We start from the raw sequence: 27,799 nt of genomic DNA on the forward strand, positions 1-27,799 counted from the left end.
AAGCATGGGCTTCCATTGTTAAGACCACCCTTTAGAACAAGAGCCTTATTTGTTGCTTTTCTTACTATTTGAAGTAAGGCTTCATATAGTGTGAAGACTGGGCCATACCATTTTTGTGAACAGTGGATCAGATCCCCAACCCCTTTGAGAACATAACTTTCAAACAAAGTTTTCTGACTTTTTATATTTTACTGTCCTGCCCCATGAACTTGTAAGGTTTTAAAGAGGGATTTTTGCATAAGAAAGCCTCTTTCATTTACCAGTATATATTTGTCCAGTACATGTTCTTCATAAAATTTGGGACTGAAAAGAAGAAGGATATTCTTCCAAATGTAAAAAGAGGGAATATCACAATAGCATTGCCATCACTAGCAAAAATGAACCAGAAATGGCTTTAAGTACCTCTAACCTTCTAAGCTCTTACTTCATATTCCTTCTTAAATCGCTGGAATCAGCAACCAGACAATGAACTTACTTCCTAGAAACCCACATTTTCTTGAAATGAAGTCACAGTAAAACGCTAATATTACAAGCACTGGCGCCTGGCCTCACTGCAGAATTAAGCTGAAGAAAGACGAGGGTTATGAAAGAGAGAGTTTTAATGGGAACATTTAGGAACAGCCAGTCTTCAACACTGTCAAAAAGATCAAGTGAACATTGCCTGACACAATCTTCATTCTGCAAAACCTGACATTTTGCAGAAGTATTGGCAACATTGATGTTTACAAACTTGGCAAAACCAAAATGCTTCTTAATTTTTATCCTAGAAGTGATTATTAAACAAAAAGCTTAAAAAACTCTAAACATAGTAACCTCTTGATACTACTCTTCTCAACCATGCTGGTGTTCTCATTTCATTCAAAACACAAGAAGTGCCCATGAGGGCTTTAAATATTGGCCAGGGAACTGGAAATTATTTTGGACTGCTTTACTATAGTAAGTCCCTCAAAACAACTTCATACAGCCTTTGGACAATCATGGGTAAAGAGAAAAATAACTGAGCTTCCTAATAAAAAGGTAAATATACCACTTTTTTTCTTTCCACATCACTGAGCTGCCAGTCGCTTCCTAATTTTGGCTTTGGCAATGAATATTATGTACACACTTCATGAACAAAGTATGTAGGGTTCTTCTGTGTTGTTCTCCTGCCTGTTTTCATTTCAGACTGAGAAAGTCCTGTCATAGTTATGGAATTGTGCGCTGGAACCCGGAACAAATTTGGCAGCCAAAGATCACCGGTCTCATACACCTGTATTTTACCAATGCCACTTCTACCCCAGTGAGTGAGGCAAAACCTACCCTAATCAACTGCCCAGTGATCTCTTTGGCAGACTACTGTTCCTTAGATGACCTATGGCTACCATCTGCCAGTGTTAGAAATGCTCACACTGTAGCACCAAATAGCTTTGCTTTTCCTTTTTTTAGGGCAAGGCTCCCAAGCCTTCTAACACACACTGAGCTTATCCTCTCTCTCGGTGCCAGTTTGTTAGCTTTAGTTCAGTCTGATCTGAAAATAAATACACTACAACAAATCAGGACTTTAAGTAAAATTTCCACATGTATTATGTCAGTTACAGTTATGCAATGGCCAAATATTAGTAAATTCGTAGCTAATATTAAATTAAAACTCTGGAAAAAAACAGCAACAAACAGTTCCATGGCATGTACCATTCCTACCATGGGGATAATGCTTACCCTTTGTCCAAAGGGACAGTGGAAACAAGTATAAATATAGAAACTGTCTCAAAATCGCAATTCTAAGCCTATGTTAATGCTCTAAACGGTCACTGACTTTCACTAAAATTATTCAGATCCAAACATAAGCAATGATTTAGGACATCAATTCATAACATAATGCTGGTGACCCTGTACCAGTCAGGCTGGATTGGTTTCTGTCCACAAAGCAAACTACAGAGTGGCAAAATTTTATCGCTGGTCTTGCAGGAGCATATAGCATGTAAATACATTTTTTAAAGATATACATACACACAACCCAATTCAACTGTGGCTGAGTATTCCTCTCACAGTTTTCAATTTTTTTTAAACAAAATAAATATCAAGCCCTTTCTGTTTGGATGCTTTGCTTTGTTTTTCCAGCCTGAATGAGTCTACAGATATTTTCTTAGTTATACAAGCCAATGTTTCACTTTGCAGACATTGAAGATGAAGGAACACTTGAAGCTTCAGCACCAGAAGGAAAACAAGGAAGAGTGCAGAGGGTAGCTCCATTTGGAAGCACAGAGCTATAACAATTATTGTTCCAGTTTGTTACAAGTAGCTCATGAAGACTTTTATTCTAAGTAGTCCCATTGTTCCTGACAACCGAAGTGATTCTTATGTGGGATCACACTTTCAACACCCTTGAGCTGACAGTTTGTAATCTTGCAGAACAGCAACACAAACCAGTTCCCCATAAGCACTGGAGAGATCAGAATACTTGCAATCTTTTGCAAAATGTCATCTCAGTTTATTCAAACGTTCGCCTAGTTCCTTAGAAAAAGGAGTCTATCATACCTGGAGTTTGTTCCTGTGATGTTTTTTTGTTGTTGTTGGAGTGTGGAGTTCTTGACCTAAGGTTTTATTTATTTGTTAGGCTGAATAAGAGTAGGGAGAGAAGAGGAGCACCGTAATATTAGCAGATTAATTAATATTACTTGTAATGACACTGATGGTTTTCCCTGTTTGTCCCCCATCTCTCCTTACTATCCTGATTTTGCTGCCTTTTTCTTTTTTTCCAGAGTGTTGTCAACAGAGCTGTGAAAGTTCTTTCTTTTGAGAGAATGACATTGCTGATTTCCTCTAAGTCTTTGCTTCCATAGGAAGCAGATACCTGGCAGATTTGCAAGGGAATGCTAAATCAACTGTGGAAGTTCTGCACTGTTGTCTGTTTCTGAGAAAGTCGTAGAAGTTCTTCTCTAATTGCTTTGATAAGAGAGGCTGAAGAGTGACCTGGCTGGAGGTCCTCAGTGGAACTGGTGGTGTAGCAAAGGCCCTGGCCCTGAAGGCTGTTGTGTGGAAGCTGAGCAGGGGGTGCTGAAGGCTGCCTGGCTGAAGTCCTCGGCATCTGGAATACTGGTGAGGAGGAATATTCTTGGTGTCCATGCATATGCATCTGGAAAAAGGTAGAAAGCATTATTGTACTTCCTGAATAAACAAGATAATCCCAGAAAACACAAGAAAGCAAAAAGACAAAAGACAGAGGGAAAGCAGCATGGAGATGCTTCTATCTGCTGCCACTGTTCTGTTGTATGAGTGAATGATTCCTCTTATGGAGCACAAAACAAGTGTACATAAGATCGCTGGATGGCCTCAAGTTCAGGGATTTTCAAAATCTCTTTGAGTATCTATTAAAAACTCTGAGCCCCTCTCTAATCTATGAAATGTTCAGAAACTGAAATGGAAGGAGGTGGGAAGAAAAACCACGAAACTGGAAGTCAACAGAATTGGCTTCTCTTTCCTTGCCTTTCCATCAACTTCCTAAAGGACAACAAGGAAACCACTGTCTTCCTGGCTGTCTTTTCTCCATGCTACCTACAAATAGAGATACTACTACTTTCACCTTCCCCTTATCCACCTGGCTTGCCTCTTCAGACTGTACACTTCTGAGACCCCTGTGACAGACCAGTGCCCAGGAAAACACGGTCAACAGAATAAGCATCAGGAGAAAATTATTCAAACTGGAAACATGAGATTTTTCTATACTCAACAACTGTTCTACATTTGAGAAACACTACACCAGTTTAGGGACAAACCTTGCTTCAGGGTAGAAAGGGGTTAATTCTGCATTTATTCAGTAACATATTTTCTAACAAAACAAGACAGAAAGAAAACAGAAGTCTGAGTTTATGGGCTTGTCTATCTGGGAAAAAAAAAATCTGCTTACACGAAAACAAAGCATGAATTTACAGTACACTAGGGGACTGCACTAAATCCCAGTACGGACACAAGCGAGGTCTGTTTTGAAAATCTAAATCCCAGCTGACATCCTTCAAGCAAGCGTTTCCTCTTGCCTCATACAGCTGAAGGCTGAGAGCCAGCCAGAAGAAAACACTGGACACCAAGGACTGGAACACACCCTGCTCAGTGCACAACTGGGAGCAGAGCAGCGTAACGCCCCTGGAAAAGGGTCAGTGGCAGCTTGCTGCTGCACGGTGGGATCAGTTACCACAATTTAGTGAGCACTAAAGTTCTCCCTGGGTAAGCCTTCAGTAGTAGCAGAGAGAGACATCTGATGAGAGAAGAAAGGACAGCAAGGTCAGCCAGAAGAGGATTTGGGGGTGAGGCAGAGGGGAATGAAGGGATTACAAAGCAGAGCCTGGCAAGGTTACGAGGGACCTAGAGCGACTGCAGCAGCAATGTGCAGGGAACAGAAAAATGCACAAGAGTATATTCCTTAACATCTCTCAGTGATATCAAGGAATAGAATCTAAGCCATTTTGCATAAAGTAGAACTAATAATAGATTCTGACTCTTGCACAGCTCATGTACAGCACTCATCATTCACACAGCTAATGTGAGGAGAGAGATTAAGAGGAAAGAGGCTTTAAGAGAAGAATGACAGGTAAAGAAGGTTTTCCAAGTAGCATCCTGTCTCACTTCTTATAAAAGGGAGGTGGTTTTAGTATCAGAAAGGAATGAATGGATCTCTTGATTGTTCAGAATTGGCACTGGAACCTGAAGCTAATTCATATGTGCAGTTTAGAGTTAGCAAACCTGGCAAGTATCTGGGTTTATAGAAAAGAGGTGACATGAAAAAAAATTAAAAGCAAACATTCCTTGACACAAGTCTTAACAGCAGCCTAAACTATATTCAGGTTACTTACATATTAAAGTACAGTATGTGATTAAGCTCCTATCTCATACAGCACTGAATCAGCAACGTAAGAAACACTTCTTAAGGGAAGTTAGGAAGAACACTGATGACTGCAGTGGCTGGCTTTTAACATTAAAGCTATCAAAGTTTTATTGATATCTCAGAAAAACAGGTGTGTATTACTGTGATCTCATACGTAACATCAAAATTAAGCTGGTCTAAGAACTTTCAAAACTAGATTGGTACAGAAACTTAACCTATACTAAACTACAACACCAAAATAAGGAGAGTAAAAAGGTTGCAAGAATTTCTGCTTTTTAAAAAAAATCGATTTTTTTCACTAACAGAAAGACACATGGTTATATTATATAATACTGCATTTGTAACAATATATAGTTTTATGTAGTATCTAGACATATATTTTTACATAGAAATTTTTCTATAGTTAACAGCAGTACAAAATAATTAACAAAAATATCTTTACTGAATCTTCCTTCCAAAGGAATGAAGATTTATGCGATCACATTGTGAACAAGTTAATCTCCATTTAGTAACCGTTGAACCTGCGTCCAATTTCAACTGAATTTGATTTATAAATATATACACACAGGCTTATAATATATATCTGTACGTACAACAAAAAAAAGGTAACTAATTAGAGATAACCTGATTTGTGCTATCATTGAATCTGTTTCTGAGTGGCAGAAAGGCCAAGTTAGACTGTGCTCAGCTGGACATGTCAATTAGCATGTGTTTCCCAGAGCAGCTACGGGACACGAGACACAACCTGAAGTACAGTGAGATGGTTTAGAGACACTATGGTTGGCAGCCGAAGCATAAAAATAGAGTAAAAATATAAGGCTGGTTTAGGGGAAACATTGAAAACCTGGATAAGACCCAGAGAGAAGAGTGGAGAGCTACAGGGGATTGTAGATGTATAGAAGGTGATGCCAGATAGTGGCACGGAGGTAGAGGTATACAAGGCACCACAGACATCTGTAAGAAATCAAGCTTCATTTGCTCTGCAGCTCAAATGACCACTCGCTTGCTCAGTGTTGTATTTTACGTCAGCTAAGAAAACTCTGCAATTATCCTGGTTACCTAGGCCTTCTGAATGGAGAATTAAGGTGAATTGATGGCAACCCGCATGCTGGCTTTGGGTCAGGAGATACAAATGAGAGGCCATATTGAAGTGGAAAATCAGGTGTTGAGTGCAGGAATAGTAGATGAAGACAAGGGCCAATGCACAAACAGAAATGCAGATCCCTCTTGAGTCTGTGGCTGTGAAGAATACTCTAGAGTTAGCTTTCCTAAATGCAGAGTTTAATTTTAGAAACTTGCTCAGAATAAGGGACCAGTAGGACTGTTTGCAAAGGATCAGTTGAATACTGCACCATAAGGAACCAGAGTGTTACCAGATCTTTCCAAAATGAGTAAAAACAAGTTTAGCTCTGTCCTCATGTAGGGATCCAAACTACAGAAAATTACAAGGCTAAAGCTCACCTAATAATGCCTTTTTTTTTTTTTTTTAAATTGAAATAATCCTTTGCCAAAAAAAGAAAATTCCTCATAGGAAAAGGAAAGCGCAGGCACTAGGTGACCTCTCTTACAACCAAATGACACTGTACTCGGGTAGTTTTAGTCCATGATCTCCTCCTTTTGCTTTTTTTTTTTTTTTAAAAAAAAACAAAGAAGGCAAACTGGAAAAAAAAAATCACATTTCAGTAACATATGAACTGCAGCAACCAGTGAGCAAAATGTTCTGTCAAAGCCAAGGAAGTGTTTAACCTGGTTAAAAGACAGTCAATCTGGATTGAGGTGACATACCCATCTGAAATGGTGACTGAAGGTGAAAACTGCAACCAAATCACATTGTATTGGGTCATGAATCTTTGAAAGTTGTGCAGGTTACCGATGGGAAAGCCAACTGTTTGCATAGCATCTCAGATAATGGGTCTGCAACTCCGTTTGCAGTAATATGTTAGCAATTCAAGTAATAAAATACTAAAAAAGTAGCGGCTGAATGTGCACTTGGGGGAAAGAGAGGTAAGGCACACAGATCTAGAAAATAAAGTTAATCTCCAGAAAAGACAGACAAATGTTAAGTAGAGGCAAGGGATGATAACCTAGAGATGCCCCAGAAAACTGAACAGGAGAGGCACTACAGTCTCTCATCCAAGTGCTCTTCTAGATGTAAACGGAAATTATGATGTTCTTGCACTCAGAAACCACAGTTCAAGCACAGACAGCAAATTAAATTAGGGAAATAAATCTTTCAGCTTTGATAGTTAAAGTTTTTGAATAGTAACAATTAGAGTTAGTCTCTAGGGTGTCCAGTTCTTAGAAGCTTTGTGGTACTCCTCTCAAGCTCATTTAGAGTGGTGGCAGCTCACTTACAACAAATGCTCAAGGATAAAGCCCATCCTGTTGCACTTCCTTTCTGCAAAGCCATTTTGAGATCAAGCAACACTGCAAAGCAATTTCAAGTAGTGTGAACACATACTGCCCTAAGTATGCAAAAGAAGGAGATCCCTCCTTTCTCTCTCAAGGAAGAAACTAGAAAAATGATAGTTTAAGCAAAGGTGCAAATGAAGGAACAAAGTTGTCCCTCCCAAGAGCTCTACAATAAAGCTTTCACAGGTCAGTCAGCTTCAGGATGCAACTCTATCAGACACAGACTGGTAGCAGGCAGCTATGTCTTTCCTGCAAAGGCCATATACTATCCTCAACCTCATGTATGTTGTTGAATGAGGAACAGCAACCTCTAGAAGCACCACTGCCAAGAACATGAAAGCATGATGGCTGCCTAGGCAACGCTGGTAAACAAATACATATTAGTTTACCATGTCCTGCTGACTAAGGCTAGGAAAATAACTTGTTCAGAAATACCTCTACTGTTATATGCAAGTATGTACTTTATTCTGTTCCCCTTAATCCTGCTGTTGTGCACTGATACAAAAGACAAAAGAACTATACCAATACACAGTGGGACAGTAGTCTGGAACAACTTAATTCAATGTTCTCTACTTACAATGATCTCAAAATACAGAGGCATAATTCAAAGAAGAAAATGGAAAGCAGTATCCACCTCTGTTGGAGCTCAGAAGCAGAACTGGGTGAACTGCAATTAATGGATGAAGGCCTCAAGTGAGAAAAAAAAAAAAAAGGTTAGGGTAAAGTGAGAGAAAGAAGTTAGAGAGAAGCAGACGGTAAAAGAATAGCAAGCGAAAGTTAGAAGAGCTAACGAGGGTTCGAAGCGCAAAGCAAAGAATGTCAGAGAAGCAACTGAAAGTATTCCAGGGGGAAAAGTTCCAAACAGTAATGCAGGAAAAAAAAATACACCCGAACATATCACTAGGTCAGAAACTATGCAAATGTGTAACACAGTACTCACTGCATCTCGCCTAGCACATTCATCCTCTCCACGGTACTGGGGCCACCCTGGCCCCCCCGGCTGGCCATGCCCTGCTCTGCCTGAGGGGATCTCCACTTGTTGACCTCCGATCCTGCTAGCAATTCCCACCTGAGTGAGGTGCTGTATCTGAGAACCTTAAAAGCAAATATTGTTTTTTTCATCTTTATACACAGTCAAGTTTGTAGGGTAGACAAATGACAACATAAAACTTTGTTGGAACCAGGAGACAAGAAGAAAGTGGAGCTCCATTTCTGTGCAATTAATCATAAAAAAAAAAATCAGCAGAAAGAAGGCTGTCAGTGTAGAATAAAGAAGGAAAAGTTATGTGCATTTTGTGCAGCTCATTTGGAGTGTGATGCTTTCCATTGCCACCGCACTGAAAGAAGAGGTTGAGATACATGCATCTCAGACATGGACTACACTTTATTCCAAAATTATGCTAGCCCTTTCCCAACAGCCTTTACTGAAAATGCCCTGGCAATGCTTTCATGTAAATTACTTAGCAGCAAAAAGAAGACATTTGCTCCTATGGTACACGTTATTTGCATCACAGCAGCAAGACCCTAACTCTCCAGACTGCTTTCTATTCCACCTCTCAGAAGAATAAAATACATGACTAAATAGAGTATGATTCTTTCTGCTTTGCTTCTGTGGTTAAATATTAAACGATGCTGTCGTTGACTAACGAGAAGGTCAGAACACACTGTATCTCCTTTCAGTCTGAAAGCCAACCACCTCCTTTCTCCCTTCCCTTCCCTCCCGCTGCTTTCAAGCACATGCAAGAGTAGCTGCCACCATTAATTGCAAGAGACACGTAACAACGTGCCAGCTTTCCTTTCTCCTGAATTTCCTCCCACGGGGAAACACAATTTATTTTATTATTCATTAGAAAAGAAGCCCATTTAATAAACCCACAGATATGCAAGAACACGTGTGTGTGTGTGTGTGTGTGTGTGTGTACAAGAAGGGAGGAAAAGACAATAAGAACAGTGTGATTTACACGATGGACAGTTGGGTCACTTTCATATTTTCCTCTCAAAAACCCCAGCATTAGAGAAGTTTAGTATTTGCATATAATTATGCTGAAGGACTGAAAGTAATCATCTGAATTGCCTCCAAACTTTAAAGCAGAACATACATAAACATTTAGAAAATAGTGTGAATCAGATAATAAAATAATCATCATTAAGCTGTAACAGCCACTACACCCCTATCATTCTCATTCATTTAATATTTACAGGGAGAGGACAGCAGCTACCAAAACTAGGACTCTGACATGAATATACAAAAGTATTTCCAGTCTTTTCCAACTCCCCAGGAAGAAAACATTTCTCTGGGAGAAAATTAATTGTGGCATTTGCATAAGAATATAATATTTTTTTTGTCAAAGTCAGTGTTTGCAGCTTAATTGCCATGTGATGTTAGAAATTTATTCATGATAGCACTGAGGAGTGCTACAGAAATTATCTCCCAACCAAATCAAGGAAGGTGATTTTGTATGGTACAGCAGCAACAGAGAATATCATGAGAAGCAAAAAGATCCTGCTTTTATGCATACATTTCTAGGAAGAGAAATCAGAAATAAAGATGCAGAAAAGTATTTAAAAATTGCTACTTAGCAGGCTGATTTGGGACTTATCAGTTAGCTCATTTAGCACAAAAGAAACAGTCAGCAGTGGAAAGTTAGCATACACTGTACACTCTAAAATAATTAGGTAATCTTCCATTCTTACAGAATGCTCTTTTTTAAAAATATGCTGTGATAATGAATGCTTGTAAGGTACTAAAAAGGTGGCAAAGCACCACCCTTCCCTGTAAAGTCCTATGGGTGTAAAGTTAACCTCACTTCGTGATCACTTCTTTTTTTGTCAGTGAAGACAAGGACTAGATTTCAAGTGTAGTAGCTGGAGGAGAATGATGTCTTAATGGTGACCTCACTGTAAGAGCAGATAAGGAAAAGGTTCAGTTATTTTAGTGCATATTTGGCTTAGGTGAAGTGTACCTGCAGTGCTTCCAACTGGTCGTGGCCGTGCCACTGATGGCATTTCCTCTGAGTATATCCCTCTGGAGGAATATTGAACTTCAGGTGGCTGCTGGTCTGGGTGCATTAACTCTGCAGGTTGAAGAAAACCTGGCCCAAAGTTCTGCCTGTGGAAAAGTAAGGATTCAAGATTACAGTAATTGAATTGCCTAATTAGTAATGCAAGTGTACTTCCACACAGCAGCTCTTTATGATACCTTCTAATGTACATTTTAATCTTAAATGTTAACAAAAACAATTACATCTGAGGAATATATTTCTTCTTCGTGACCTGCACTGCACAGGAATGGGAGTTAGAAACTCTAACAAATTTAAACATGTTTTTCAGATGTTGCAGTCTCCTCAATGCAGAGAAAAAAAAAATCCAGAGATGATCTTTTACTCTTGGGGGAAAAAAAAGCATCTTCAATTAAAAAAAAAACCCAAACCCAGAAACTCATTCAGTAGTGATGTAGCTGCTTACATCAGCAACAAATCTGAGTCTTACTCAAGAGTTTCTGGGCACACAGTTTTGGTCCAAGTCAGACCACAGAAACTGCATTACATGAACAATTATTATTTCAACATTTTTCAGAGAATTTTCAAAACTTTTCTCAAACTACTCAAAGCTGTTATAAACATACACAGAGATGCAATCTACACTAAAATGAATGTTTTCTATAATTAAGGCTGGTGCTGGTAGTTGTTGTTATATATTTACTGAAAAGGGTTAACAACAAAAACTGCCATCAATATAACTTCTTTAATTGTTTCAAGGTAACGAGACTTGTAAGAGAAACCCTGTAATTCCTTCACAGAACAGGAATAGAGGAGGAGATGGAAATGTTGCTTTTCCTAGGCTTCCTATTAACATAGCTGAACCCATCTGAACTTCCAGCTTTCTTGCACACAATCCCACCTGTCCACTCAGCAGATCCAGAGGAAACCATTTCCAACCAGACTTACAAGCTAGTTAAAATAAATGCTTGAAGGGGTAGGTAATGTTTAACAGTACCACCGTAATCAGGAAAGGATGTGACCATCTGGCCCGTTACTGCTTGCAGTGCTGAGCTGGAATCTTGTCACTGATAAATTGCTACATCTGTTTGATGTTGTCTAAAGAAAATATTTTCTCAGCATTACTGCAGATCTATTATTTTTGTGCCAATTTTTCAGAGGACAGGAAGTATATCCTTTATTGTTGATGGGTTTGTACTTGAAAGGTGCATGTTTACTAACCCATCACCCTTTCTTCCCTGTCTTCTTTATAACAGATACATAGCTAGTCTTTAAAGACAGAGATCAACAGAAGAATATAAAAACAGGATACAGATCTGAATCTATATCGTGCAGGTTTTCTAGTCCTCCTTCCTATTTCCAAACTGAGACCTAGCCTCCAATTTATCTTTGCACATTCAAAAAAAAATTATTAATTTTCAGTTATTTAATTAAGTGGGGAGATACTGCCCCAAGAATCAATTTTACAGCACTAATCCACTATGGCTAAGTATCTCTATCACTGTTACATGATGCAATATTCATTTTCTGGTAAAAGCTGTTCACTGTGCTTTCATGTTTGCCTAGCTGTTATGTGACCTAGGTCTTTTACATTTAATTTTTTTTCCATCCCAGTTGGTTCCACCCCATTAAAGATGCTGACTGCATTTGTACAGAGAAGGGAACAGTACAGACAGACAACTATTAGTCCATACACTGGACATTTCAGTCAATGGACCATGACATTGATACATGCCACCTAGTCATACTGACCTCAGGTTATTTTCCCTTCCACTAATTGGTACATTGTTTGTATCAGTTTGCTTATCATTAGCTTCTGAATTTGAGCATAATCCCCACTCCACAACCATGATAACTCTTTCCTTGTTTTCTATTGACCAAGCTTTAGGAAACATTCTATTTTAATGAAAATTTAATACAATTCTTCCTGTTAAGGTCGATGACCTTGCAGATTGCTAACTTAATCTGCTGGTGATGGCAAAGCCAGCATTTGAACTATTAATAATGACGCCATTAATTCATAACCTACAGAAATCCAGAGTGCCTATGCCACAGACTGATAAACTTTTGAACAAATAATATGTTGCAAAAGATACTATCTTGCTTGGGTGTCTTTAACATGGGTTACAGTACTTTCATGACTAATTTATCACATTTTCCTTGAATGTGTAACAGGCCAAAGAGAAAATCCTCAATAACAAACAATTGGTTATGCTTTGTACTGGCAGTCTCAAAGCTCAATCTTCAAGACAACCTAAATTACAAAAAATACACCACATGTCATACTGTATTCCATTTCAAGTGTGCTCCACTCACACTGAAACTGTCACCTTCAGCCAAGAACTAATTAAGAAAATGTGCTTATAGACTCCTCCTTTTCTAGTTTGTTCTTTCAAAATCAGATTGCAGAACAACAGATAAATAAAAATTCTTCATACCCATTTTAACATCAAGTTTCCAAGGCAATGAAGACTTTAGGTGAATTCTAATGAATGACATGGATACCAGTGAGATTTCATCTCACATGGTGAGCTGTAAGGTAATGAGAGAACAGCACAAGGCCACTTTTTACCACCTCAGCTGCAGCAGATTGGAGAGGGTGACCACAGTGGGTACCACGACTCAAGTGTCCAACTAGACACGCAGTTAAGACACAGACACCAAACGTGGAATTAACAGTCACTTCAACAACTGTTTTGTCCCCTTTACATGATTCTCCCACAGCAAGGCCAGGAGAAGATGGAAAACTTCTTCTCCCCTCCTGATTTTACAACAGGCCTGGAAGGCAGGCTTTCTCTGTGAGGGTCACTATGCTGTGTAATTTGTTCTCTGCTTGGTTAAAAATAGAATGAATCTGTTAGTCATGTGAAAGCTTTTGCAAGTGAGTGTTGCCCTGAGGCTACAGAAACAAGATGAAAGCAAGAGTATTGGGAAAATTACATGCATTTCAGCAACTGTTTCAGGCTCTTGAAAAGCTGAAACTCAGTGGTTTAACTCAGTATTTGGAAGGATCTCTCCATAGCCAAGGGGCTAGAAACACATTTCTTTTAAATGGAGGTTCAGATTCCATACAGCATGCATATGTCTTTCATGCTACATAAATACATTACACAGGATGGATCTGGACTCCTATTACTTCTCATTTATACAGTACTTTGCATAATAATATACTAGAGCCAGTAAGAACTCTGGAGGGATTACAAGGAAAATAATAAATGACAATTCTGTGAGTGAAAAGCTACCTTGGTAGGAGACCTGGTGCTGTTTGTGGAGTCATTCCAAATTCCACGTATCTCTGTCAGAAGAACAAAAAAAACCCAAATTAAAATAAAAAGGCCCACCCTGGGAAGTCCACAGTCAGGCTTTTAACTGACGAATAGTAAAGATCACTAGTCCTGTATGTGTGATGACTGTAGGCATAACAGATTAGTTATACAAACCCAGAACCACAAGAAGATCTGGGAATCACTACTACAGTGGGCAGGCAGTCTCGTCTCTCTGATCAGAGTCTTAAAAACTTTTCAGAAATACTCTCTTTCTCCCTTGTGGAAGATGAAGGGCTGCTCCAATGTCTACTAAGCTTAAAGCTTTCAGCAATACAAGCTTTTGGAAATTTCTTTATTTCTCAACTTTTCATCAGACTGCAGCAGAGAGACCATGGGGCTCAGGCTCAGCAGTCCAATGGCATCAGGAAACTTGTACTGAACTGTTGGGGGACCCAAGATGATTATCCATGTGTCCCAGTGCTCCATAAAATGCAAAAAATTACACATACAAATACTGCTTCCCTAACGTCACCTCCTGAAAAGCATTTGGATATCTTGCTGAAGAATATGATCTAAGCCAAATACATTCATTTTTCATTATCAAAATACAAACTAGCACATCTATTTTTGAAAAAGATAAAGTTTTACTCTTGGACATAACAAGCCTGATCTGTGAAAGATCCTAATGGTGAAGAACAGAAATCCTATCCTAAAGGAAGAGAAGTCCGATCTTCCCTTGTGGTTGGAATGGGAAAAGGGAAAAGAATCCAAATGGCTTAAAAAGTAAGTTCACAATCTTGTGATGGGTCATTTCTGAATTCTTTTGGTTCCAGAAACTGTTCCACATTTTTGATCGATCCTGACAGCAAGGGCACAGTAACGGTGACCATGGCCCAACTAATGCCAACTACCTGCCCAGAAAGGCCTTTTAAATCGCATCACTCACATTAAATGGGTTGCTTACTGCCTGAGTTGGACCATAAGGGGCTCCCCACTGGGTGCACGTGGTTCCCCTCCCTGCTCGAGCAGGAGTGTTGTTTACCGGCTGTCCTGCGGAGACCCGCGGTGGTGTGGCGGCCGTGGAATTGGCTGCTTGGCTGCTGGGAGCCACCAGTGCAAAAGCATCATCCAGCAGCGAATGCATGGTCTGCCGAGCCTCTTCAATGGATGGCTGTGGTGGGACGTACTGGGAGACTGGGTGGGAAGGCAAGCCAGGGAACTTCCCCAGGTCAGCTGAGGATGATGTCAGAGGTTCAGGAGGCAAGTCTGGATCAGACTGGAGGAAACAAAGGAAGTGAAAGGCAGCCACAGTGAAGATCTAACCAGTCAGCTTCCATGTCCCTTGTGGGCCTTAAGTTTGAACAACATTTTCTTTGCAAGAACCATGAGATAAATGGCACAAATGCCGGTGGTGGGCAAAACCTGCCCCTTACCCTCCCTACTTCTGCATGCACATATGTAACACTAGCTATTCAAATACTTCATTCATTGTGATCTGAAAGGCTCTGATCTCAGATAAGGCAGTGGAGCTTTGTGCAGGAGTTACTCAGCTATGGCAGAAATCTTGTAGTTTGCAAGCACATAATGAAGCCATGCAGAGAGCGTTCACTCCATTCAGAAAAAGACAATCAGCTCTGTTGACATCTCTGACTTCTCTGCAGCTCTTGCAGTTCCAAGAAATTAATTCAGTCTTAGCTTACAACTGACCACATCAGCAGTAATATTGAACAATTACTACTTCCTTGAAAAACGCACAGGGGACCCTTTAAGCAGCTAAGTGGTTATCTGTATGGAACTTGAACTTGGGTGCATCACCTGAATGGGATTCAGATAAGTGCTTCATAGCAGCAATACCTGAGGCACGCATCACAATTGCTACCTGGGATCTTACCAGGTGGGCTTATTGTTCATCAGTAACAGGAAATTAAATGAGCTTTGCAGCAGCAGACTCATTATCAAAGCTTGCTCTTACCACTGCACATAGACAGCAAAAGCAGTCGTCAAGATGCAGAAGCCTCTACTTCATCAGGAATTTAGCATTCCGAGTACTCTCTCACTATAGATGCCAAAGGGGCTAAGCTTGCTGTGTGACATGTCTTAATTAAACAGCTTCAGATGATAATGCATTCTGCTGCAGCACGACAGGAAAATCATCACACTCTTGTTTGAAGGCAGAAGGAAACCACAGAAATCAACATTATAGTCACCTGACTGCATATGCAGCTAATGGTGAAATCCTTAAAATTATTAAAACCATCTTTCAAGATGAAAACTATCCAGGGGTTTCCAATATTAGCATTAGACTCAGTAAAGTCTGCTTAGAAGTGGTTAAAGATACCTAAACACAGTTTGTGACATGGGTATAATTGAACAGAATATTCTCCAGTGTCTTTGACTTTTTTAGACAGGAAACAAAATTAATTTGTGAGACATTGTACTAGATTTGTTTCAAGTTACTGCAGTACAAAGACATGTTTCTTTTTCATTAATAATTAATTCCCACATTTTAAAGATGAGAAAATTTCTCATAAAAGGAGCCGAGTCTTCCATTCTATGAGAGCTAAGGATGACATTTTATGTAACATATGAATATATAACATCCAGCAAATTGGACTAGAGTGAAACTATGTTCAAGGTATATGCCAAGCACACTTTCATCTGCATAATACAGTGGAATTAATAAAAAGTGTTTTGATTCTTCGCCTCTTTAAAATCAAGCAATACTTGGCAGAATTTTACTGCTTAATACTGACTACCAATTAAATCTTTGTTTTACATGCATTTACATGCTAACTACATGTGACTGAAACTAGCCACACAGACCATAGTCAGAATGCCAAATCTCCCAATGTCACAACTGTAATTAGAATTATTAGAACACTCCTGTCATTCAAGAGACATACATACAATATATGCAGAATTATTGACTCCTGGAGGCCTTTTGTATGTCCCATCACTGTCAGTTGTGATTAACCTGTCCTTTTCTGCATCAGTTGGGCTCCCATTTATCTGATGTCGCCGGCGCTGCTTGGGAGAACGTTTTGCACGAGAACTTAATGGGAAGGAAAAAAAAAAAAACACAAAAACAAACAAAACAAAACAAAAAAAAACACCAGAGACAAAACCCAAAAATTACAGGAGTAATCACATTTCTTTAAAAAAGTTTTTCTTCTCATCCTACTCAAGGTTGACCTCCTCTGCTCATTCCCTGCAAGTCATCCTTGCCTCAGCTCTGCTTCTCTTCCCTTTTTCAGTTTTTCATGCCAGTCCCATTAGTTGGCCTCAAATCTCTCTCTTCAAGCTCCTCCTAATAACATCTCATTGATAGCTCTCCAAATTGTCCAAATCCTCCCTCAAACTCTTTCCAGCGTCACCTCACTTCTACATTCATCTTTAAAGTTATCCATGCTCCAGCCCCCACCAGTGCTTCTCCAGACCTCCCAGACCAATGCCTGACACATTTGCAGAAGCAGAACAGACCACACTGCCAACAAGGCTTTGCACTTGACATGTTTAGCTTAACTCTACAAGGCAAACCAGCTGAGGAACCCAGGTAACTGGAGAAAAGCTGCTTCCTGTGTGGACACAGTCACAGGGTACCAGTGCTCCTGGAAGAAAGTGCCAGTACTCATAAGCCCTAGACAGTGACCATGGAAAACTTTCTCTGAAAATACACGATCAGGAAGGCAGAACCATGAGGCTGACTCATTACCCAGAGGGAATACACAAAAGATTATTTTGTTGATTCATGAATTTGCCTTTAAAATTCAAAATCTTCATGCTTTTTAAATCATTCAAGGGTTTCCTTACTTTGCATCTTTTCTCCCCTTTTTATTTCCCATGTATCTATCTTGATTGCTTACATTGCATTTTTGATCCCTCTATACCACACAGGAAATATTCAATTGCAAGCAAATATGAAATTGTTTTAAGACAATTTCTATATATTTGAATTTATTTATTGAGAATAAACTGCTGCTCTTGTAAAAGAATAATTTGAAAACAAAACATACTGACATACCAAAATAAGCAAAAATATTTAGAACAACCCCAAACTTTTGACCTAGATAACTCAAATTCAAATGGTGATCAAAGTGCTTTGAAGTTCTGAAAGTTCTCAAGTTCAGGTTTGATGCACTTTGGGTGCTGACTAGAAGAAAAATGCTCTTTCCATCTTTAACATTCCTACCTCTTCCTGGGCTCTATGAAGACAGTAGGCACACTGCCTCCAGGGTCCAAGATCTTGTCAATCTGCATCTGTGCCTTGCGATATATTCTGTGCTGTTCTTTGGAGTCACCCACCACCACGTCATCCACCACTGGAAATTCATAGTGCCCCTTGCGCTTGGCGCGAAGACGGATCTTATTTCGGTGATGCTCAATCTCAGATTTATGCCTCAGGGCTGTTTGTATCTTAAGGAAGGAGGGGGAGAAAAAAAAAATCAACTGCATTTTTCGTTTGTAATTTTTGCAAACAGTTTTGCTGCTTTTCTGTAAACCTCTCCTCCTCACCTCCATACCTGCCCCTAACTCCCTCCTCCCCTTCCCCCAAATCTCTGAAGGATTAAAATGTCACACAATATGTAAAAGCACTTTCTTTCTTGGATATTTTGCAGTATCCCCATTGTGTCCCCAGACAGATGTACTGCTACATACAATAAAACTGCCAGCACAGCGGGTACAATTAAAGGTGGCAATTTGTTAACAAAAGGAGGAACACAAAAAAGTCCTGCTGTCTGCCAGAAGAGACTGCTGAAAAAAGAAGATTAATCAGTACAGGCTGCATCTACCTTTTGTGTCAAACAGATACATTTATTCAATAGTCTTCAAGTCTGTCACCCATTCCCTTTAATGACTGTCATCACCTAATAAGCAAGAACTTAAGCTAATTGAGCTTGTAACTTGGCGTCTCTATTGAGCACAAGAGGCTGCCATAAGCTATGCAGAAACACAGGAGTAATACAAGGGTACAGGCTGGTAGATGAACATAGTGTTATCAGCTCTATGACCTCTTGCAGGCTAAGGTTTCAGCCCCCTCTCCCACCTTTTTTTTTGTTCAAATTCCTCGGGGTGCATCTCATCATCTGGAGAAAGCCATCATAATGCCACAGTGAGTCCTGGCCCAGCACTCACTGAAATCATTCTTATCGATGGAAAACACTTTGGGAACCAGATCAGACAGAAACAACTGCTCTGCCTGTGCTGGACTAGTTCTGCAACACATCTGAAGCAGCAAACTAAAACCAAGTAAAAACTGAATAATGACACACATGTATTCTCATATTAATTTTTTTTTTTTAAAGAAAAGAATAAAAGGGACACAAGTCTAACATTCTTTACTGTTATAGTTAGAATATGTCTTCTGCCCATACAATCAGATTTCTGGTTTGTGGCCCCTCTTGCCTATGTATACTATATACATGTACGTATTTACCTCCCTCCATTAAGGTCCTCAGAAACATATTATCTTAACCCAGTTAAGGTTTCAGTAGTCTTGCACTCTAAATTATGACAAGATGCCAGCTTACAGGCATTACAGAATCAGGATGCAGATATTGTCAGTGTATAATGTGGTTTTACAGCACATTACCTTCTGTCCTTATGCCCCAGTCATGCTCATCATCTGCTTACAGTAACCCAAACCTCAGAGAAAGCAGGAAGTTTCTCTGTGTTTACCATCAAAAACATCAGAAGCTGGAAGCAATGAATGTGCTGCAAATTCACACCTCAGAATGTCTTGAGATAACATGTTTCTATAACCCACATCCTGAGTTGCTGAAAACTCAAAAGAATGGTATAGAATGAAAACCAAGGTGGGCCAGACCTTGCAATTCTGACACATTAACACAACTCTCGTAAGTCCTGTCCTGCTGACTAGGCAAAAGGATGGTAACACAGGGTATCCTGACCATCATATTTGCTGCTCTCTCAGTGTTTAAATTTTAGTTTATGCATCTCTTAAATAAAACAGGTCAGATTATCTCTGTGGATGGAAACAGGATTACTTCTGTGATTTGTGAAAACTGCAACTCCTCAAGAACAAATAAACTCCTGATAACAAGAAAGTGTATACTTTTCCATTTCCTTCTTGGCTAGTTTGCTACAAGCATCCAAAGCACATTAAAAATACCTCTTTATTAATTTTGTTGGTCTCTGCTACTCGATCAGAAAGCACCGAGTTCTGAACTGGGGGTGCTGCCATCGGTTGCATAGCAATCAGCTGGATCTTGCTTGGGACCCGTCTGCTGGCATCTGAGGAACGTGACATCCTATCCACGTGTTCAAAGATAGAGGCTGAGGAATGCTGCTCATTTCCATTGCTGGTCTGAGGAGGTCCTAAATCAGCAGAACAAATACAGAGTGAAGTAGTGCTGCTAGGGCTTTCTCAGTCAAATGTTAAGCTCCGCAGATGCTATCCTATAAGACACTGCCATGTTTTCCATCTGTGTTTAATTTGCCCCGTAGGCCTTCCAGCTGAGTCACATTTAGTGTACAAGTCTACCCAGTGGTTTGCAAATTATAAACATTTTTCCATTATATTTCCAGAAGGTGAGCTGTCATTCATCATTTCTGCAAATCAAGCTCTTGGCCCTTGGAAACCCCCAAAAATCTCAATCTACTGTACTCCATAAAAAGCTGTTCAAGAACATATTGCTAATGGTTCCTCTCATCAGTACTTAAGGAGATGCAAATTCCTCAAATGGAGGTTCAAAAGAAAAAAAAAAGATGTCTTCCTGCAAAATACAGTTTTTAAGTGATAGGAATGATTCATGAACTATAACAAAACCTTCTTGTAAATCAACAGGAAACAAAGAATTTTACAGACATTTTAGTGATTAAAGCTTTTAAAGCACTGTTTTCTTTGTGTCAGAATAAACAGTGCACATAGCAGTAAGCAAGCTGCACAAATATTGCCACGTTGTAATTTGCTGAAGAGGTTAAAACAACTCAAAAATGATCAGCAAAAGATCATTTAAACTGGTTATGTAAACCAGTACGCATGAAAGCTTCAGCCCTGGTCCTGCCAACAGTTAATCATTTCAACAGAAACCTGTCACCTTCCTTAAAAGACTTGAAACCTGTAGGATCAACCCCAGTGGTTTGCAGCTAAGAACATATTTGAGTATTTTTTGCTGAAGCTAGGCCTACAAGAACTACTATGTGGGTTAAGCTTAAAAAAACTACTGAAGACTTGCAAAATAATCTTCTATCTTGTCCACACAGTAAGACCACAGATTCTCAAACTGCTTTTCACCATGAAATACAAGCAGTAACAAATTAAGATTTGTGACTCTTCTTATGGAGGAACACAACAGCATAGAGTGACATAAGTCCCATATCCTTTCAGAGACTTCTAGTAATGATTTGTGGTTCTCCAACTCAAATCAGAAGAATCTGATTTGATTTCAATACACAATCAATAGTTTATCAACCTGATTCAACTCCAGAAGGATAAGAAGGAAAAGGAAACAGCCACTGCTCTGATCCATTTGCAACACGTGTCAATAAGGAAGTACATGTTCAGAAGAGAAGGGAATGCTATCTCTGTAGATTACAGTAGATGACTTGTTCCTTTGTTTCCCTCTTCTAGCACAAAAAAGGGAGCAGAAGAGGGAAAGAATGGTACACTTTATTATATTCAAAGCACATTACCTTCTTTTTAAGGACACCTACACAGGAAAGTCACATTTATAAATGATGCGTAACATTTATGAATGTGTACACTCGACAGTGCATTCATCAAGTCTGAGAAATATGAAAAATAAGAATTTTGCTTAGCTTGGGGCCAGATTGCTTTCCAGCCCAAGAGTAAACAGTTACACTGAAGATCTGTGTCCCAAATATTTTGGAAGATACAGAGCCTAAATAAAATATATCCATCTCCCTTGAATAGCTGTTTATATGATCTTCACCACGTCATCTTCACAGCCTCACCTTCATGCATTTCTAAGCAGCAGGCAAGCATTGCCTCTCAGAGAGTGTCTCAAGATACATGAAGTGGTCAGTATGAATCCCTCAGAGCAATTCCACAGTGCAGTGGAGATCTGAACTTTGCAGAGAATCACAGAATTGTTTAGGTTGGAAAAGACCTTCAAGATCATCAAGATGAACCCTTAACCTACCAAGTACATCCATAAGCCATGTCCCTAAGAACCATGTCTACATTATTTTTAAACACATTTGGGGATGGTGATTGAACCACTTCTCTGGGCAGCCTGTTCCAGTGCTTGACAACCCCTTTCAGTGAAGAAGTTTTTCCTAATATCCAACCTAAACCTCCCCTGGAGCAACTTGAGGCCATTTCCTCTTGTCCTACCACTTGTTACCTGAGAGAAGAGACCAACACCCACCCCACCACAACCTGCTTCCCAGTAGGTGAGAGAGCAAGGTCTCCCCTGAGCCTCTTCTTCTTAAAAATAAATAGCTCCAGCTCCCTCCACCACTGCTCATAAGACTTGGGCTCTAGGCCCTTCACCAGCTTTGTTGCGCTTCTTTGGAGCCAATCCAGCACTTTGATGTCTTTCTTGAGATGCGGTGCCCAAAACTGAACACAGTACCCGAAGTGTGGCCTCACCAGTGCTGAGTACAGGGGGACAATCCCATCCCCTAGTCCTGCTGGCCACACTATTTCTGATACAGGCTAGGACGCCATTAGCCTTCTTCGGCACCTGGGCACACTGCTGGCTCATATTTAGGCAGTTGTTAATTAGCAGCCCCGGGTCTCTTTCTGCAGGGCAGCTTTCCAGCCACTATTCCCCAAACCTGGAGCATTGCATGGGGTTGTTATCGCTCAAGTGCAGGAACCAGCACTTTGCCTTGTTGATCCTCATACAACTGATCTCTGCCCATCGATACAGACATCCAGGTCCCTCTGAAGACCCTTTCTACCTTCAAACAGATCAACACTTCCACCCAACTTGGTGTTGTCTGTGAATTTATTCTCTCCTTATCAAGATCATTGATGAAGATGTTAAACTGAAGTGGCCCAAATACTGAGCTCTGGGGAACACCACTTGTGACTGGCCACCAACTGGATTTAACTCCATTCACCACCACTCTTTGGGCCTGGCCACCCAGTCAGTACTTTACCCAGAAGAGCATATGCCTGTCTAAGCCACGAGCAGCCAGTTTTTTCATGACAATGCTCTGGGAAACAGCATCTGAGGCTTTACTGAAGTCCAGGTAGACAACATCCACAGCCTCTCCTTGATCCATTAAGTGAATCACCTTGTCATAGAAGGAGGTCAGGTTTGTCAAGGAGGACCTGTCATTCATGAATCCATGCCAACTGTGCCTGATTCTGTATATGGTGTGTAATCACACTCAAGGTGATTTGCTCCATAACCTTCCCTCCCACTAAAGTCAGACTGGCACGTCTGTAGTTCCCCAGATCCTCCTTCTGGCCCTTTTTATAGATGGGTGTCACATTTGCTAACCTGCATCCATCTTTCCTGATTTTGCCATACATTAGTAATTTTTTTCAACCTTTCCAGTCTAACAGCAGTTCTCAAAGCTCATTGATCTTCATCATCAAATTTTAAGGTCACTTTCATATTATTTGGACAGCAAGGTCCAATATAGTCAATTTAAAGATTCAGAGTGAATGCTCAGCATAAATTTATCCATCACCTTTCCTTTGGCACACATAAACAAGTGCCTGGCAGAGGCCTCTCAGCTGAAACAGTTGCTAAACCATTTTGTACAACTGTCCAAAAGTCCCACTGTCAAATCTTGGTCAGGCTCGACAGTAACATCATACATTACTCTCTTTTGTAGAAAAAATGCACACAGACAAAAAAACAACCCATAAGCTGTATTTGACCTTTAAATCCTCTGTGTGCCTATAAATACAAACCAAGATGGAAGTAAATTAGATAAGAACACCAGGAACTGCATAGTGCTGTACACATACAACAAAAGGAGAAATGGTTACTAACCCAGCACAGGAATGAACTCCTTTAGAAGTTTTGACAAGAGTGAATAAGAATGTTTTCTCATTTCAAAGTTCTTATATTACTCTATTGTCCACAGTTAGAAAATCTTCCTTATAAAACTAACAGATGACACTATACGAATGAGATTTTAATCTCAGACTAGACAGCTGAGGTTGAAAATAATGGAGAGGAATTAATACCCAAAGACTGGTTAGAACACATTTAAACTAGGCCACATAGATCACATGTCATGATCAACGACCATCACTGTTCCCTGGGTTGAAACTACTAATTGAACTGAAACATTAGGAAAACGAATTGCTCTGCAGGAAGCTATGATTTCACATGAAAACAAATCCAGTTTGAGACAGAGGAAGGCTACTGCTTCCTGCACCTTCTTGAAATAAAAATCAGAGCAGAGCAGCAAGGTGCATAAAGCCTGATCCAAAAATCAGGTAAAGTCAAGTGGGAACCTTCCACTCATCCACTAGTATTTGGTTCATTGCAGAGCACAGTTTCAGGTATGTTTCACCCAGTTTCTTTGTATCCCAGCAGATTAAGTTCCTAGGATGCAGCTGACAACTCTTACTAGTTACTTGTACAAACCCAACAGAAAGCATTCTAATCAGCTTTATATCCAACCTACTCTACTATTATAAGATGGAAACTGTTACCAGAGAACACAGTCCCTAATTTACCACTAGATATGATATGCATTATCAAAGAAGTGTCAGCTTCCTCCTGGCTCCACCTTTGCTATGTCTCAGTCCTGACATGGAAACCCCCAGTTCATGAGAAACTGTGCTTCTCTGCAGGTAGATTGCATTTGCCTCAGGCTTCCAGTAAAGACACTAACAATATGTCTAACTTGTTTATACAAAGCTAGTTTCAGGATCAACAGCTGCCTCAGTTTTGCGTCTTTCACAGTGATGTTTTCCTCAATCATTTGAAAGAACTGGGAGAAAATTAGAAAAATGTGCTTAAACCAGATGACTATAATTTATGTCACTGAGAATTTTTTAGACTTCAATAGCTCAAAAGCAATTTTGGTATTTTTTTTTAGACTTGGAAGACAAATCCTTCCATCCTTAAGATATAACCATAGCTACCACCCCAGCACCTCTACTCATATTTGTACTAAACTACCAGCTCTAATTACTTACCCACTCTGTTTACTCCTGACAACATAAAGGAAAAAAGAAGAGATACAGTAATTATTACAAATAATTCAGCTGGAATAGCAACTAGAAAAAAAAACAGCAGTAAGATGATTGCATTTACTTTTCAACAAAATGCATGAAGTTGGATCAAACTGCCAAGCCTCAGCTGCAAAAAAAGGGAGCCGAATCTGCCATTTAACAGACAAAGAGCTCTCTGCAGACAGTGTCTCCAAACTGAATGCTAAAAATAGTCCCTACAACTGCTAGAGGCAAGAAATGCTGAAAGAAAGTGTATTTGATCCATTAAGGGCATGATACGTAACAAGGGCACCTTTTACACAATATCCTTGCTACCTTTGCCAGATAATTCAGATGCAGCAACACCTAACATCTATACACCAAAAGGTGATTTCCTATATATTTACTTTGGCATGATTTCTGCTCCTTAGAGCAAACCTAAGAGACTGAAAATATATATATAGCATCAGTACAGTATCTTTTTTGTAAACTGTGTGAAGTACGTACAGCATATACTGCTTGCTGAATTACTAGAAGTATAACTTTCTAGTCACAGAAGCACATCCTGCACTTTGTTTTCTTACATGTTTATTACAGTGTAAAGGCTCCTTCATCAGCCTTGCTCTTCCAGAGTATTTCACATTCTGAAAGTTTAAGAATCATACATTATTTAACTTGCTGTTTAGCCACCTAAGAGCTAGCAGTTTATATAAACAATCTTACATATTCCTCAAGCTTTTGCTTCCATAAACAAAAATTGAAGATTGTCTGCTATGATCTGAATTTCACTGGCACTGCATTCTTCAGTAGTTGTCTTTACATCTCAGCTGGTGTTTCAGGGACGATGTGGAAAAACATTCAATATACTGAAGAGACTGCTCGGAATGTGGTCAGTATTTTCTTTTTCTCAGTTTCGGCTGCCGTCAAGGCCACGTGTATTAAGAACAGATGGGGAATCTCTCAAAATCCTTTACCAGATTTTCAGTATCAGAAGTTTCTCTGGAATGACCACTGTGATTTAATTGTGATTTAAGGCAAAGATCTGGTAAATAAAACCTCAGGCATGAGCCAAGCCACCTAAACCCAAAAGGCTCCCAGAAGAAACACTTAGTGTTCACAGTTAGCCACACACTTTTAAACAGGAAAAGAATTTAAAGGAATGTTTTAATTAATGAATTAAAGTGGGTTTGCAGTGCTTTATCAACTTTTCAATGAGGAAAGAAATATATCATAGGGTACCTCCCAAGACAAATGGTGGTACATTTTAGCTGGAAGGAAGATAGATCTTTAAAAAAACATTTAACTGTTATTAACATATCCATGTTTCACTGGATTTCAAGCTTTCTGAAACACAATCATGAAGGGATTTTGATTTCTACATTAGAACTTTTGTATAACTTTTACCTCTCTGTTCTCCTTTTTTTAGTCTAATTTTTTCAAAGTTACAGACACATACCCATGCTGTGTCAAGTCCTGCTGTGATCTCTACTGCCCACGTAACTTTCTGCAAGATTGCTACCAAGAAAGTCACAACTGGGCCTAAATGGGGAAAGGTTTGCTAGGGATGGTGGGAGAGAAAAGGAGAGAAGATTCAAAATCCTGCTAACCCATTTGTTTCAAAACCTTGCTGGAATGAAAAGGGTGTGCAGCTCTTCAGTTTCAACAAAAGAAATTAAGCCAAAAAGGAGAAGAAAATTTTCTGCAACACAAACCAGAAAAAACAACAGCCAAAGATGAGTTTAGAGATGTTACATCACCAGAGTAACTCTTCAATCTGAGTAAACCACGCATGGAAAAAAACTGAAATAACGAACCCTTTTTCACTGCTCTGCGTGGTTTGCCCTCGTTTGCAACAGTTGATGGTCTCACAGTTTCTTCTCCTGTTTCTCTTCCACTGGATTGTTCACTTGCTGTGGACTCAGCATCTGATGGTGAAATTCTGCCACAAACATAAAAAAACAAACCAACATGTACACAAGTTTGCAAAGGGGCACAGTTCTCACATGCAAAGAATCCTGTGCTAAAGTACCTTGTGAAGACGGCTAATATTTTCCTCTGTTTCTAAGTAAACTTATAATAAATTATCATAGTTAGATACTAATTGCCATGATGTTACTGTCGTGTATGAAAACTGACTGCAATAGGATTCACATATGACAAAATTATTAACTAATCTTTCCTTTAAAATACACTTCAAGAAAAAACTCTGCATTCATTAGTAACAGTTTACGTTTCAGACAGAAAAGAATTATATTAGAAATAATAAACTCATACAGGTTAGTCTAATATTCAGGTTAGTTAATCTAATATTCAGACTTCCTAACTTGGTGTTTTCTTGCTAATATTACAAGATCGTATGAATATTTTCCTGACTAGTTGAAGGTAGGGCCATTCAAAAATACTACTTTTATGTGTTTGTCTCATGCAGTCATTGGATTCTTAAAACCATTTGTTACTTATAAATTACAGTCTCAGCTTTCATATTTTTTGTGGATGATTAGAGAATAATATAAAGAAATACTCTGATTTTCCCCAGCAGAATATTTCAGCTGTAAAATTATTCAGATAGTATAAAAATAATGAAAGTATCAGCCATACACCACCACCAATTAGACACCAAAGCCTGTCCTTCCATATGGGATCTTCATGACAGTGTCCCTAGTGACCATTTTGCCTTGTGAACATCCATATTCTATTCCTGCAGGGAGCTAATCACTGAAGGTGTGCACATGTCTTTGCATTAACCGTGTCCAGAGCAAGACTTGCTTGGGCTAGATGGGTAGCTGGACTAGTTACTGTGGCTCTTGGCTAAACATCAAGCTGCCTAGAGCACACAGACCAAGACAACCATACCCAGGCCAGAGAAGTTCACTGAAAGTTAAACCTACTCCTTGCAGCAGGCAGTGGTCCAAATTCAGCTCTCCCTTCTCTCCTCCCTGGACAATGCAATGCTAATTAACTCTTGTCTTTCATTCTTTTCTGCAGGACTGTTATACTAGGAAGTCACATACCAATAAAAAACCAAAAAGACAGGGGACAAAGAGGAAAGGGCTCTCAGTGAGCTAACAGATCTGCACCACTACATCTTTTTATTTTTTTTTAAGGTGGTAAGAATGGTTAAAGCTATCATCTGCATCACCTTTTCCTTGGTTCA

The 27,799-nt window shown here is 39.5% G+C and overlaps 1 protein-coding gene across 1 annotated transcript in view; it reads right to left on the reverse strand.

Moving 5' to 3' along the window:
* Positions 1-2,545: 2,545 nt before the first annotated feature.
* Positions 2,546-27,799, reverse strand: part of KIAA1549 (KIAA1549 ortholog) — a 54,530-nt gene continuing 29,276 nt past the window's right edge. Inside the window, exons 7-15 of the mRNA XM_008948501.1 lie at positions 26,460-26,584; positions 19,663-19,868; positions 17,722-17,945; positions 16,440-16,584; positions 14,575-14,808; positions 13,509-13,561; positions 10,231-10,376; positions 8,208-8,362; positions 2,546-3,112 (exon numbers count right to left, since the gene is read on the reverse strand). Of these exons, the coding sequence (XP_008946749.1) occupies positions 2,858-3,112; positions 8,208-8,362; positions 10,231-10,376; positions 13,509-13,561; positions 14,575-14,808; positions 16,440-16,584; positions 17,722-17,945; positions 19,663-19,868; positions 26,460-26,584 (1,543 nt within the window). The 3' untranslated portion in view covers positions 2,546-2,857. The remainder of the gene's footprint in view (positions 3,113-8,207; positions 8,363-10,230; positions 10,377-13,508; positions 13,562-14,574; positions 14,809-16,439; positions 16,585-17,721; positions 17,946-19,662; positions 19,869-26,459; positions 26,585-27,799) is intronic.

The sequence above is a fragment of the Merops nubicus genome, unplaced genomic scaffold (assembly GCF_000691845.1).
Source record: "Merops nubicus isolate BGI_N331 unplaced genomic scaffold, ASM69184v1 scaffold1160, whole genome shotgun sequence".
Lineage (NCBI taxonomy): Eukaryota > Metazoa > Chordata > Aves > Coraciiformes > Meropidae > Merops > Merops nubicus.